General features: G+C 39.7%; 1 protein-coding gene across 1 annotated transcript; it reads right to left on the reverse strand.

The window, feature by feature from the left end:
* Positions 1 to 2135: 2135 nt before the first annotated feature.
* On the reverse strand, positions 2136 to 12192 carry kiaa0040 (KIAA0040 ortholog). The gene is made up of 2 exons (XM_005721308.1): positions 12052 to 12192; positions 2136 to 9045 (listed from the first exon to the last, which is right to left on the reverse strand). Exon 2 carries the CDS (start codon positions 8512 to 8514, stop codon positions 8182 to 8184), a length of 333 nt encoding a protein of 110 aa, XP_005721365.1. The 5' UTR covers positions 8515 to 9045; positions 12052 to 12192; the 3' UTR covers positions 2136 to 8181.
* Positions 12193 to 13440: the final 1248 nt, after the last annotated feature.

Consider the following 13440-nt stretch of genomic DNA (forward strand, 5'->3'; position numbering starts at 1 on the left):
TTCTTTCTTTCTTTCTTTCTTTCTTTCTTTCTTTCTTTCTTTCTTTCTTTCTTTCTTTCTTTCTTTCTTTCTTTCTTTCTTTCTTTCTTTCTTTCTAGGGAAACTGAATGTTTATTTAAAGCTCATTATCAACCAGGGATCTATAAACCCTCAGAGCCTTGATTGACTCTTTTTGAATCATTAAGCATTCTCTTATTAACAACCAAACCCTTGGTACCAGGCATGATGGATCCATGCTTTCATGTATGAACTATAGCACGAGTTTCCTGTTCTTAGCTGACACCATTATGGTCTACTTCCATCTGCTCCAAGGTTTGACATGTTAAGCATTCAGTGATGCTCTTTTACATACCTTAGTTACAATAACTGTTTATTTAAGTTACTGTTGCCTTGCTATCTGCTCAAAGCAGTCTGGTCACTCTCCAGAAAGATTCAGAAAGCTACTTTCACTCAGCAACTTCTGCTCACTGGATATTTTGTCTTTTTTGGGCTATTCACCACCAACAACAATGCCAAGATTAACATTATTTAAATAACCTTCTGTAGGCACCAGTCTATGAATGATTAAGTTCATGTTTGGTTTATGATTCAAAGATTAGTTACATAATTAATCATTTCAGGTTTAATACATTTGAACATTTAAGTTATGTTCACATAAGGTAATGAAATGTCACTGTTTAGGATCTAAAAGAGGTGCCCATCACTTCAAGCATGTAAGTGCAATGGCAGCATGTGTGGTTTAGGAAGAGGAGGAGCTTGGACGTAGAGGTTAGGAGTCTTGTGGTTTTCTTACCGTGTACACATGTTGTTCTGGATAAATATCTTATTTTTTGGAATGTTCATGTTTATTTAAGTTTGTAATAAATAAAACAATCAAGTCATAATTCAACTAGAAGCATTTGTTTTGGAAACCGGGAACATTTTTGAACGTGGTCTATTGGAAGTGTCCCTACACCTTCCTTCCATAGTCTGATGCTCAATTTTGACCTTCATCAGGTTCTTCATGTTGACCGAGTGCATTGAGTTGCTTTCATGTGATTGGCTGATTAGACACGTGCTTTAAGTTGAACCTAACAAAGTGACCAGTGAGTGTATATCCTAATCTCTCAAGTGTTACCATTTACATTTATGACAAACTTCACATATTATTTGCATGAATGTGTTATGAGTTACATCCAAATACTCAGATGAAGTGCTCGCTTGAAATGCTAAAAACCTGTCATCACTGCAATTTTTGTGTTTCTTTTTGCCTTGGCAAAGCATACAGTTGTCAACAAAGTGGTTACACCTCCTGGCAGAATGTGCGGTGCCTTATTTCTTAATATATTTTCACATCTCTGTAAAAAAAACAGTAGCAAGTTGTCAAAGATAGTACCCAACGATACCTCAGGCTTTAAAAGAGCATGTTTACATGTTGAGATTCAAGTTATGGTAATACTCTGACAACACCAAAAATCAGGATCCGTGAGACGTAACTAATCTGTACAAAGTGCACGTCTTTTGTCAAACACGAATTGCTCCTCGAGCCAAACAGATTATGTGCATCAAAGATTTCTTAGCTACGGCTTTCAAATCAATGATGAAAATTATATGTTCACGAGGATCACTGCGGGCAGAAGTGCTTATTAATTGCTTTGCTTCAGAAGCTTTCCGTTTTCTTTGATTGCAGTTCATACCTAACTAAACAATGGTCCAGCTTTTAGTTGACTTTTTGCTGCAATTTGTCGCAGTAACGGTGGATGGTCCTGTTGTGTAATAGAAAACTTTGCAGTATGGAATCATTCACGGCACGCGTCATATTCTATGTTCATGCCCCACAGCAGGGATCATAGTCTATGTTTATTTTATCCTCACATTTCACAGTCCATCATACTTCCTGTGGTCTCTTCAAGCGCGGTGTGTTGACACGCTGCAAAAGCGATCAGCAACTTCGTTTTCATTGGCATGCATATGTGCTCCAAGTAAACGCATTGCTTGTATACACAGTGAATTTTTGTAAGCATATTGTCCTGGCAGCCACACTGAATGAAGACGCCTGTGCAAACGAAAACATAATGACTTCGTGTCAAAACCTAAAGGCTCCGTTAACTTCAATTTAAATTAGAAATAGAAAAATGAGATCCCACAAAGCTAGGAAAATACTTTATTTCTGTCCCTGTCATCTCCCATACTGTTTTTATATGCTTTATCATTGTCTCTCTATATATCAGGATAAATTATGCATGCAGAGCAACCAACAAAACTCAGTCATGCACATAATTAAAACAAAAAGAATCACATCAGCACTTTTTTAACTGTGGAACAATGCAAACATGTCTTAAGTAAACAATGTCATGCATAATTAGACGGGCGGAAAAAAACAACAACATAGTGCGATCTTGCAGGAAGCTATCCACAAGGGTAGATCTGACGCTGAAACAGATGACAAATACTCTCACCTCCATTTCCTCTGATCTCAGAGAACTATGTGTTATTTCCCCTCCCCCAACTCCTGCAGCTAATTTAAACAGTGCTTTGAAAATAAATTATGATCTGTTTAAAGTGACGGAGGTCAAGTGTCTGCCTAACAAGTGTTGAAGAAAAAGGCATGGATGTGTGGACATGAGCGGAAATAAAGTGTTATCAGACACTCGAGCTTAATATATATATATTTATAGTACAGAGACGTGAAAAAAAACAGCAAGCCATATTTGGAATATGTTACCCATGGCTGTCCTGTAAACAATTTAATCGGCAGGCAAATGAGCGGGAATGAATTTAAAATATGATTAGAGTGTGAAAAAGTTCAATAAAAACCATAAACATGTATTTTCTTTCTATATTTGCCACAGTGATAAAATTAATCTTTGGATCTTACTGCATGTGTGTCTTTACGCTAGTATTTAACGGGAAAACCATGGATTAACCTTTAATATGCTTTCAGTTTAAAGTACGACCCAAGGCAAATAACAGAAAACGAGACATAACTACTAAACCAGCGACCAAATTTTTAAAAAAAAGCACGTAGTACCTCTAAAAGTCTCTTTTGGTCGACAAGAATAGATTACCACAGACCCGCCAATTTGTGAATTCCTGTTTCACAAGAACTGATTTGACTGATTACAATGTTAGTAATTATATCTTATCTTTGTCTTTGTATTATGAAAAGCTTACCATCTGTCATAACCAACCATAATCATATTTTTTTCTGCAGTGACTATTCTAACCTTACTGATAACTCAAAGCTCAGCTCTGTCAGTGAATACAGAGGTGTCGATTTTTTGCTTGTTAGCATTAGCACCCTGTTAAATATAGAATTCCTGGTGTACCTTCATAACCAAGCAGGAAAGCAGTGCAATATACTAAACAGTAGAAACTACAAAAGAAACCTTAATACAACAACTGTGGCCATTCTGAAGCCTCTATCCATATTTACCATCATTTTGTGACCATTTGAAGCCTGAGGGTAAACTAACTTTTAAATGAAGGGACACTACATGCTCATATGTTCCACTGATGGTGACCAACATTAGAAAATACACATCATGTTGTATTAGATAAGACTTTAAATTAAATGAGACCATAAACTCGACCGGACATTATTTAATGAGATCATAGATCAAAGGAAGGGTCATTTTATGATAAACTTCTTAATAGAACTTCTGCAACATGTGGAGCGGTGCCGTGTTTTCAATTAGAAAGGATGCAGTTTTAAGGCACTTTCTCACTGTCATCATTTTTTGGGATCTGGAAATCTGGAAATCTGGAAGCCATATGCTAGTTTTTTACATACAGTCTGTGATAACTGCACTCTTCTGCCTGCCGGGTCATTAAAATATGCTGAAAAAGAAAAGGGGAGATTTGAATATGTGAACTTGTTTTTATGAGGGGACCGTTCAAAATGAGACACAATGAAGCTGGAGCACAAAGAAAAATAATGTGGGCAACATGTTTGTTGTGTTTTTGATAGAACGGATGAGTATATACAGCCATGGTAAAAAGAAAGTACACCCTCTTTTAATTCTAAGGTTTTATATATCGGGACAGTGTGGGACACTCAGTTGATTACTTGATTAATTGATAACCAGCAAGTGTGGCCACATCTATGAAATCTGCATTTGTGTCAGTTTTACAGGTCTGAACCATACAGGTGATCTTATTAAAGCAATTGTTGCTGCCTGTGATTCTGGAAAGGGTTATAGGTCCATTTCCAGATTATTTGAAGTCCATTGTTCTACTGTGAGAAAGACTATTCAGTGGAAAACATTCAAGATAGTGTTCCCAGTGTGGATACCCCCATCAAATTCACCCCAGACTGTGCCACACTAAGAGAAACAGCTAAAACTCCAAGAGCTACACCTCAGACTCAATTTGAAAAAAACAAAGTATGGCTTAATTTGGAGAGGTTGCTAGAAGAAAGCCTCTTCTCTCGATAAATAGCATGGCAGTCTACTACACTGCATCTGAATAAACCACAAGATTTCTATAAAATGTCCTTTGGACAGATGAGACCAAACCACACTTGGTAAAAACTGAAACAGCATATCACAACAATCATCTCGTGAACTGTAAAGCATTTGTGATGGTGATGATTTTGGTTTGTTTTGCAGCCACAGGACCTGCACACCTTGCAGTAACTGAACTCTGTAAACCGAAGTATGTTGAAACTGGGTCATGCAACAAGAAAATTAACAGAAGAACAGAAGCAAATCTACAGGAAAATGGCTGAAAAAGGAAAGATGAGGTGTTGCACTGAGGCCAGGAAACCTCAGTGAACTGAAGCAACATTGTAAAGAAGAGTGGGACAAAAATCCTCAACAACAATGTGCGAAATTGAGTAAGTCACACAAGTTCGACAACGACTACGTCAAGTTGTTGTTTTTCACACCTTGCTTCTGCATTTTTGTTAACTATATAACCAGATTATTTTTTATGATTTCCATTTATATAAAACCTTTAGCAGAACTTAAAGAGAACTTACTTTCTTTATGTCATAACTGTAGTGTTTCAAAGTGTTTCAATTGTGGAGAGCTATCTTTTAGCAAGTGCTGGAAACATTGACCGCATGGATTTTCTGTATCAAGTGAGCAGCATTAGAAATCTTCAGCAAAAGCCTCCTCAAGAGTCACCATTACAACAACCAGCTGCTTCTTTAACATGCATGTATATTTTTGAGATAGCTGCATTTCTAGATTGTCAGGTTATTGTTGGAAAATGGGGAATTCAGTTCTATTATAAATTCTTGATTGATGAAATTATGATGTTGCCTATCAACTGCTAGCAAATTAAGGAAATTAGCAGAACGCTAGCATCCCTGCATTTTGTCTAGACGCAAGTGTAAACAAATATATTTCCCTCTTAGCTTCTGTAGATCATTTGGCTAAATGATCACTCTGCACCATTTGTCTGTTATGAGCCACCGCTGTGTGGGCTAATCCATTTGGAACAGTACGTGACGGGATTGACCATTATGTGTATTGTGTGCTTGGACTGATTAAAGTTTACAGTGGAAAAATATACGGAGTGGTCACTGACTCATACCACCTCATGAGACAGCTACAGCTTCATTAACTCCTTCATTAACTGAGCATATTGAGAACTCTGGAAGTCCTCACACCAACAGGGAGCATCACAGTAGCATCCATGCTGGACATACAGTTTACATTTTCACCCCGATTCCAGTCTCTAGAATCAGTGCTTATATTTGTTTATGGATCTTACTGAATGTGTGACTCATATTCTGGTATTTAAGGGGATATCCTTGGATTAAGCTTCAATATCCTTTCAGTTTAAAATACTAGGAGAGGTTAGCAAATGACAGAAAACAGGAAGTTACTACTCAACTTGTACCTCTAAAAGTCTCTTCTGGTCAACAAGAATAGGTTACCACATAAAAAACCAAGTAACCTGTGAATTCTTGTTTCACAATTACTGATCACTACTTTAGTAATTACTGTCTTACCTTTGCACAGAGCCAGACAAGCTGTTTTCTCTTTGTCTTTGTAACAAGAAAAGCTAACCAGCTGCCGACAGCAGGTGTATATTTAGCATGCAGATATGAAGCTGAATCACGTACCTCTCACAGAGAAAGTAAAAGTAGTAAGAATAACTCTGAACAGGTCAAACTATTCCTTTAATTTTTTTCAGTCTTTAACATCATTTTACATTTTTATTTATGTTGTAAGAAGCCTGCCACAGTCAGCATTTAATAACCAGTAAAAACTGTAAATTTTACTTTGACAAACACAAAATACGATGACGTGTTCGGCAAAAAACCCCGAACATGGCAGTGTGTTTTCTTGTTAAACGTCTCACTCTTGCAATTATTAGTCATCATACGTTGCCTGTGTTTTGCAAGGCAAGCTTTCATATTAAACTCAACACGTATAGTTTCTCTCTGTGAACATAAAGCAGAAGAGACAAACCCAGATTTCCACATGGGGACGTATCTGTCTGAGCCGTAATGAAATGAGTGGGGCCGGTTTTCCCAGCAGCACTTGAGCAAGAAGATCAACTTAGTGCCAAAATAAGCTAATGCATAAAGATGATGATACTGCTGAGACGTTTTTGCTTAATTGGGCCTTGAGATGTCGTACACTTTCAAAACAAGAAGCCTTCAGGCACAATCCACTAGAAGCCCAAAACGTTTGATTATTTCAGTTTCTTTTTACTGGAACTTTTGAAAAGTATGTGAATTTAATTAAGCTAAAACAAAAAAATACTTTGAATACTGTTCTAACCCGTTTCTAAAAACGTTGTATACACGTGAATAGTGAGGACTTGATCCAATTAATCAGCATTATGTTTGTATCTCAACAGAATGGCAATAAAATACTGCTGGCAAATAATGTTTACCAGCAGTATCCATGTAAGCACTCATCAAACTTTTTAAAGAAATCCACGTGAAATGGATTTTGCAGTTATAAGGCACAATCACAAGTGTAGGGGAAGCTCTCAGCATGACGAAATATGCAAAGATGTATGCTTAGACAGCGATTTGTTTGTTTTAATTAAACGCACTTTTGACAATCTGAAATTGTCCACATCCGTGCTAGGAAGTTAGCCAAAAGTGATTACAAACAAACTTAATGCCAGTTTGACCTCTTAAGCCCCAACGCCCCCAGATACGAGGGCAAAAGGCAGGAGATCGCATTTGGGGTTAGGCATTGGGGCTTAAGTGTGTTGTTGGTCCTCCTTCCAAATTTTCTGTGTGATGACTTCAAAACAGAATATTAAAAGTGCATATGGATCTGCTCTAAACCAACTTACGCCACCTCTTTCAGTCATATTCATACGTTTTAGAGGAATAAATGTTCAAAATTTCCATAAATACATGGCTAGTCATCATTGCTAACACCTCCATTGGTATGAGTATCTAGTTTCTAGTTTCTGGTGTTGTTTGTTTGTCTTTTGGTGGGGAGGGTCTCACTTTATCTTTTACAAATTGTCTTTTATTTAATGCTTATTTGGCCCTGAATAGTGTAATAAAAAAAAACACAGAAAAAAGCCTGATGAAAGTGAAGTTCCACTCCTGTGACAATGCTGTAACATCTTCAACAAACGGGGGGAAAAATGTCGTAATGAAGAAAGTTTCTTTCTGTAGGCAGTGATTTCAGCTTTTTAGATTGTCAGTGCCTTTTGATTTAGAAATTGAGAGTTAATCACAGTCTGCATTGCAGCCTGAATGTGAGTAATGCAGCTTTCTGAGCACTGGGCAGACCCTAAATTGGCTCTCTCTCCAAAATACACACGCAGTGAATTTCACATGGGAGCTCTAAGAACAAAGTGCTCTCAATAACACTGTGCTTCTCTTACACACACACACACACACACACACACACACACACACACACACACACACACACACACACACACACACACACACACTTGCAGTTATATATGTGCTTCTGTCTTCATATTTCTTCCTTTATGTACCAAACACTAAAAAAAATGCTCATAAAAATGCTGTAAACATTGTCATAAAACCACCGCACGACATCTTATGAATGAAAAGTGACAACGATATATACACTCTTTACATATTTCAACCACATCTGTGCCCGCTACTAGGTGAAGTTCATCCTTTTTGTTTGGTTATCAGCTCAGCAGAGTCCAAGAGCATCCACGGTTTATGCTTTTCGGGATGCTCCATCAGCTCCTTTCCATAAACTCGTCAGCAGTCTCAGGTCAAAGAAGGGATATTTACTCCATGGCCAGAGCGACCCGGTCGGGCGTCATCGGCCCCGGCTTGACCGAGATCCACAAGTCTTCGGTATTGGCAGAATTTTTTTTCTTCTTTGTTTCTGACCTTGAAGACGACACGGCGTCGCCGCAGCAACAACAACAGCAGCTGTTGGCATGACGACAGCAACAGCAGTGACAGCACACCACCACCGTTGTGAGGAGAACAAGCAGGGGAAGCGTCAGGAGGACCACCAGGCAGACTGTGTTATAGGCCCCCTGGTTGTGTTTTTCTGAAGCAAAGTGCCACAGTTGGTTGAAAAAATCCTGAATGCTGTCAGTTTTCCCATCCATGGCTTAGGATACCGGCGTGTAAGCCCTTTAAATGAGACTATCTCACTGTTGGAAAAGTTTTGCTAAATCCTTTAGAGAGTTGAAATAGTTGTGAGACAGCAAATGTGCATGTTAGGATGCTGGGGTACTAAAATGATAAAAAAATATAATGTCCCTCTGAGCCCTTTGGGTGTTTGGATTAAGGTTAAAAAACTGCCCAAAATGAAATCGTTTCCCTGAGACTCTCGTCCATCCAACAAGGGCTGTGCTCTGTGTGTTAAATGAAAACACCAGAAGCAAACGTCACTGATGCTTTCTGCTTTAAAGTGCTCCTTTGGAGAAGGCCAAAGCCCATTTAAACAAATCCACAAAACCAAGAGGTCACTTGGTTAGAGAAGGCTTTCAATATGAGGATTCTGATCTCGAGGAAAGCGGAAGTTTCTTTATCCAGGTCGACATTCCAGTAATTGTTTTCTCGAGTTTCCTCTTGTCCTCCTCCCCTTTAACTTTCAGTCTGACGAGCTGTAGAGAAGTGACTTAATGTGGATGTATCTGCAAAAAAAAAAAAAAAAAGAAGGTTAACATGAAAAGAAAATTTGGGTCCAGGCAGACAACCGGTCTCCCTCACTCTTTCCCTGCCTCCCAATCTATCTTTCTGCCTCTGTCTTTAACATCTCTACTCCTGCACCCCACCCCCCATCTTGTCAATGTCAGCTTCGGATTTTTTTCAGCTTTCCCTTCATTAATATTGCAGAGGGGCATTCATGATTCAGGGCAACTCTCTCTCTCTAAGAGTCCCACTGAGGAAGACAGCGGCGAACAGAGAGAGAGAGTAAGAAGGAGTGGAAGAAATGGAGGGAGATTGTGTCTGAGGGAAGGTGAGACCGAGACAGAGGTAACCAATCTTCCTAAGAATCCCGCTGAGATGGAGAACGTGACAGTGTCAGAAAAAAAAAAAGAAGCGAAGTGGGAGAAAGGTAGGCCAGAGAAAGATCTGCTATAGGAGGCTCATGAATATACAGGTCTCATGGATCCCAAAGCAGGAGATGGATGGAATGTGGCCTAAGTATTCCTAAATGTCTGAATTTAACAATTTTATGCTGGCCTCAAATAAAACCACCGCCAAATAGGAATCCTTGATGTAAGGAACTTCAATTGTCAGTCCTACATGGAAATAAAAGTCATATTGTTCCTTACTCTGAGACTAAAAAGCTATTTGATTAAGCCTGAAGCCTTGAGGCAACATTTTTATTTAAATGCTGTTAAACATCTATAGTTTTTCAGACACCATTTGACTCAAGTACGCTCCACAGAGTCTCTGTAGCTTTCGGCTACAGGGCTTCTTTGTATTCTGTTCGCAGGAAGGAAAAAGATTTTCATCTCACATTCGGTTGCTTCGTATGCAGAGAAAGAGAGATGAAGATGCACCTGCAAGTGGAGAGCAAATAGGCACGGCTTCCACCGTGCGTTGTGCCTCATGTGTGAAATTAGTTTACCCACAGACAGCCCGCTAACTTCCCTCCTGTTCATTTGCTCAACAGGAAGCTAAGCACTTAAAGCTAAGTAGCACCTGAAATGTTTAAGTGAGAGATCAGAAAGAGCAATCCCATTTCAGAAAATAGAAGTGATCCAAACCACCGCATGAGAAACTGTGCTTCATTTCTTTTTGGGTTATTAGAGACTCTTCATGTTAGTTTGTGCAGTTTTGGTTTGTTCATAAAAAAAATAGAAGCAAATGAGGTCACCGGCAAATTTAAGAAAAAACTAATCTAGATTTTGCTGAAGTGGGGAAATTTGGGTCGACTAATGAAGTAAAATGCACACAGTGCACAGACTGACAGTGGTTTTAATGCCACTCAGTGCTCCTCTGATGAGAAGAAAAACAAGGGCAGCGTGCGTCGTTATCTCGTTCTGCTGCGATGGTTTAATAACTCCACCAAATATTCATCTCCATATAGCAGCAGCACATAAAAGCTGTGCACAGGATTGTGCCTTATTTCAAAAATGTGCACCACGTTTGGAACAAAGGCTGCCTGCAGGCGACATGGAAACCCGCGCATATTCCTGAGAGCGATGGCGTCGCTGCCACATCTTTCCTGATTATTGGCTGCAGGTACATGTTGTTGTGATGAGCTTGGCTGAGCTGCAGCACCTCTGTGCACACTCTGATCATCCCGCCATTATGAAAACTCTGCCACCGCGGCGAGCCAGAGCCGCTGAGCAATAAGTTTGTCGGAGAGGGACAGAGATCGGGAGTGAAGCACGGAGGTGTGATCTAGCCGGTAGAAAAGAAGTGACTCACAATGAATCAGTAGGAAAGTCATTAAATAGAATGGACAAGTCACTGAGTGTTATGATAATTATAGCCTCTGGCCAGGAACAAAGAGCCCACTTTGAGATGCGTTTATACACGGGTGAACTATAGTTGAAACACTAGCAGAAGAAATACAATGCTTTATGATCTACGTGTCATTTCATCAACGTGCTAAGGGAATTAATCCAGTAAGAGAAGTAACAACAAACTGATTGCCACTGTTGTTTCGTTCTCAGCAGGCCGTTTCTGTGCAGTACTGTGAGATGACCGGTACTTGTTCCTAACTTAATGGCTATTTTAAATAGATTGTAGCTTTATTTTTACTAAAAATAAATTAAAATGAGTCTCACTCATGACAACATTCTTTCAGAGACTCACCGGCTGTTTCACTTTCTCATGACTTTGTCTTCTTCTTGAGGCATTCGTACACAGGAAAAGGCCCTTTCTGGGCCACACAAAGCCAGGAAGGGGCTGAGAAAAAATGTTATGATTGCACACAGTTAGCCCCTGCTGCTTTTTTAAGGAACACGCGTGACCTAAAAGACAAAGTTGCGACAGAAGGCATGGCAGGAATCTTTAATGACTTGCCCCGAGCACCGAGTCAGAGCAGTTCGCTCATCAGTCAGCATTAATTCACAGCGCTAGGGTGTGTTTGTTTTGACCTGAGTCAAGAACCAGTAAACAGCTAAACCTCTAGATTTTTTTTTTCTGCAGAAAACATGATCTGTGTTTGATCTCAAAGTGCAGCTGTTTTGCTGTCGTAGCAACAGGCCCGCTGATATGCTTGACAGTGAACAAAAGCAAGTGCACAAGCCCATTACATGTCAGATGTGTCAGCTCAGTCCTAACTGGAATGAAATGAGCAAAGCGGAGGTCACACTGCCAGTAAGAAAAGGGAGGGGGCAGCCAGATGAAGCTAATAAACATCACCAGTAAGTTAGTCAGCCCTTTAAAACTAAAGGGAGGGACAAAGTGAAAGTTCTTAGAAACAGACGTTTGAGTGGGATGGTTTGTTTTAAGGAGACGAGAGTGTATTACAGACGCTTTTGGCTGAAATCTAATCTAACCCCAGCCAAAACCAAGCTTCTTTTTTTTTTTGGATGAAGAATGAAGATTGTCCCAAAAGCAGCAATTTTACCTGAGTTTAATCAAACAACAAGAAACATCAGCAAATACCAACTTAAGCCACAGCAGTATCAAAGTATTCAGTGGCAGTTAAGATCTCATTGAAAGCAGAACCTTACCCCGCAGGCACTTGTGAAGTAGCAGGTCAGGTCTCGCGTCTTGTCTAATCCAGTTAGCTGCTCTAACTTCTGTTGGTTCTGTTTTGGCATCTGGCTTCAGCTCTGGTCTGGTCCCCCTCACTCTGACATCGTCACTTTCTGTTCCTGTTTCCCTCGCTACCCTTGTTTCATCCTCCTCCTTTTCTCCTCCTCCTCTCTGTGTAAGTGTGTGTTTTGGTCACAGCGTCACTGCACCCTGCCCACTTTGTATAAGAATGGGCCCTCTGTCTGCGCTTACATGTTTCCTACACACTGTGCTCAAGAGTTGTGGTTGCTTTACTTTACCCTCACTAAATGACGTCAGGCAGAAAGATGGAAAGTCAGATAAATGAAGTTAAAAAGTCTGATATGAAGTCACAGGAATGCCGTATTAAAAGCTGAATCCCTCCACAATAAGGCCTCCATGCATGCACTCATCTGAAAACCTTGCAACTACAGCGGAAGTTGCACGCAAGGTTGAAACATTTTGCATAATAGCACTAAATGACTGCTTGAACAAACACCGCTCCACCCATCTGTGGGCCCCGAAACAGGAATAAAAAGGGGGAACAAAAACTGCACGAGCCTACGTTTGTGTGTGCTGTAAATACAGTGACAGAGGTATGAGCAAGACAAGAAAGATATGAAAGAGGGAGGTCATGTGAAGTGCACACACACACACACACACACACACACACAGAAACCCACTTTTTATGCCTGTGGCATTGTGGTCGATGCCCTTTCAGTTCAGTCAAGCAAAACACGATTTTTATTCAAGTAAGAATCAAGAAAAAAAAAAAGGGTTCAGCTGACATTAAAGAAAACTCTGTTCACTATTCTCATCAGAGGGTTGTTTTACTTTGACATGCAAACTATAGGTCCTGTGCATTCATATATTATATGATGTGTGCTTATATACATGCAAAAATATATAAGCACACATTATATAAGGAGAATTAGTTCAAAGAGTGTCTAATGTGTGCAGAGCCTGGTCATGAACAGAAAGGAAAGGAACTTAACTTTTACCACCCTCTCAAGAAGCAGTAGTTGTGGAAGAAATCAAAAAGTTAAATATATAGATAGCTAGATGCAAAAGATGTCTGTGTCCTTTATCTGAAACATGATGAGACCAGATGAGTCGCCGCTCTTTTATTCACTGCTCATGGTGTATGTAGATGGGACGATTTCATCTGATAATCTGCTTCTTTTTTTTAAAATCATGCCTCCTGACAGGTTTCAGACTGCCTGAAGAAGGAAGTGGGCTCTTTTGTAGCTATGAGGCATGGTTACGTGAAAACCTATGAGACAAGCCTCACCGTGTCTGCAGGTTTGTCTGAGCCATTTCAGACAAATAGCAACCAGGCATTCACA

The sequence above is a fragment of the Pundamilia nyererei genome, unplaced genomic scaffold (assembly GCF_000239375.1).
Source record: "Pundamilia nyererei isolate P.nyererei 1_Seehausen unplaced genomic scaffold, PunNye1.0 scaffold00004, whole genome shotgun sequence".
Lineage (NCBI taxonomy): Eukaryota > Metazoa > Chordata > Actinopteri > Cichliformes > Cichlidae > Pundamilia > Pundamilia nyererei.

Bases quoted from the DNA above. Each gene is read 5' to 3' on its own strand.
- kiaa0040 (XM_005721308.1), bottom strand. From the start codon at position 8,514: ATGGATGGGAAAACTGACAGCATTCAGGATTTTTTCAACCAACTGTGG.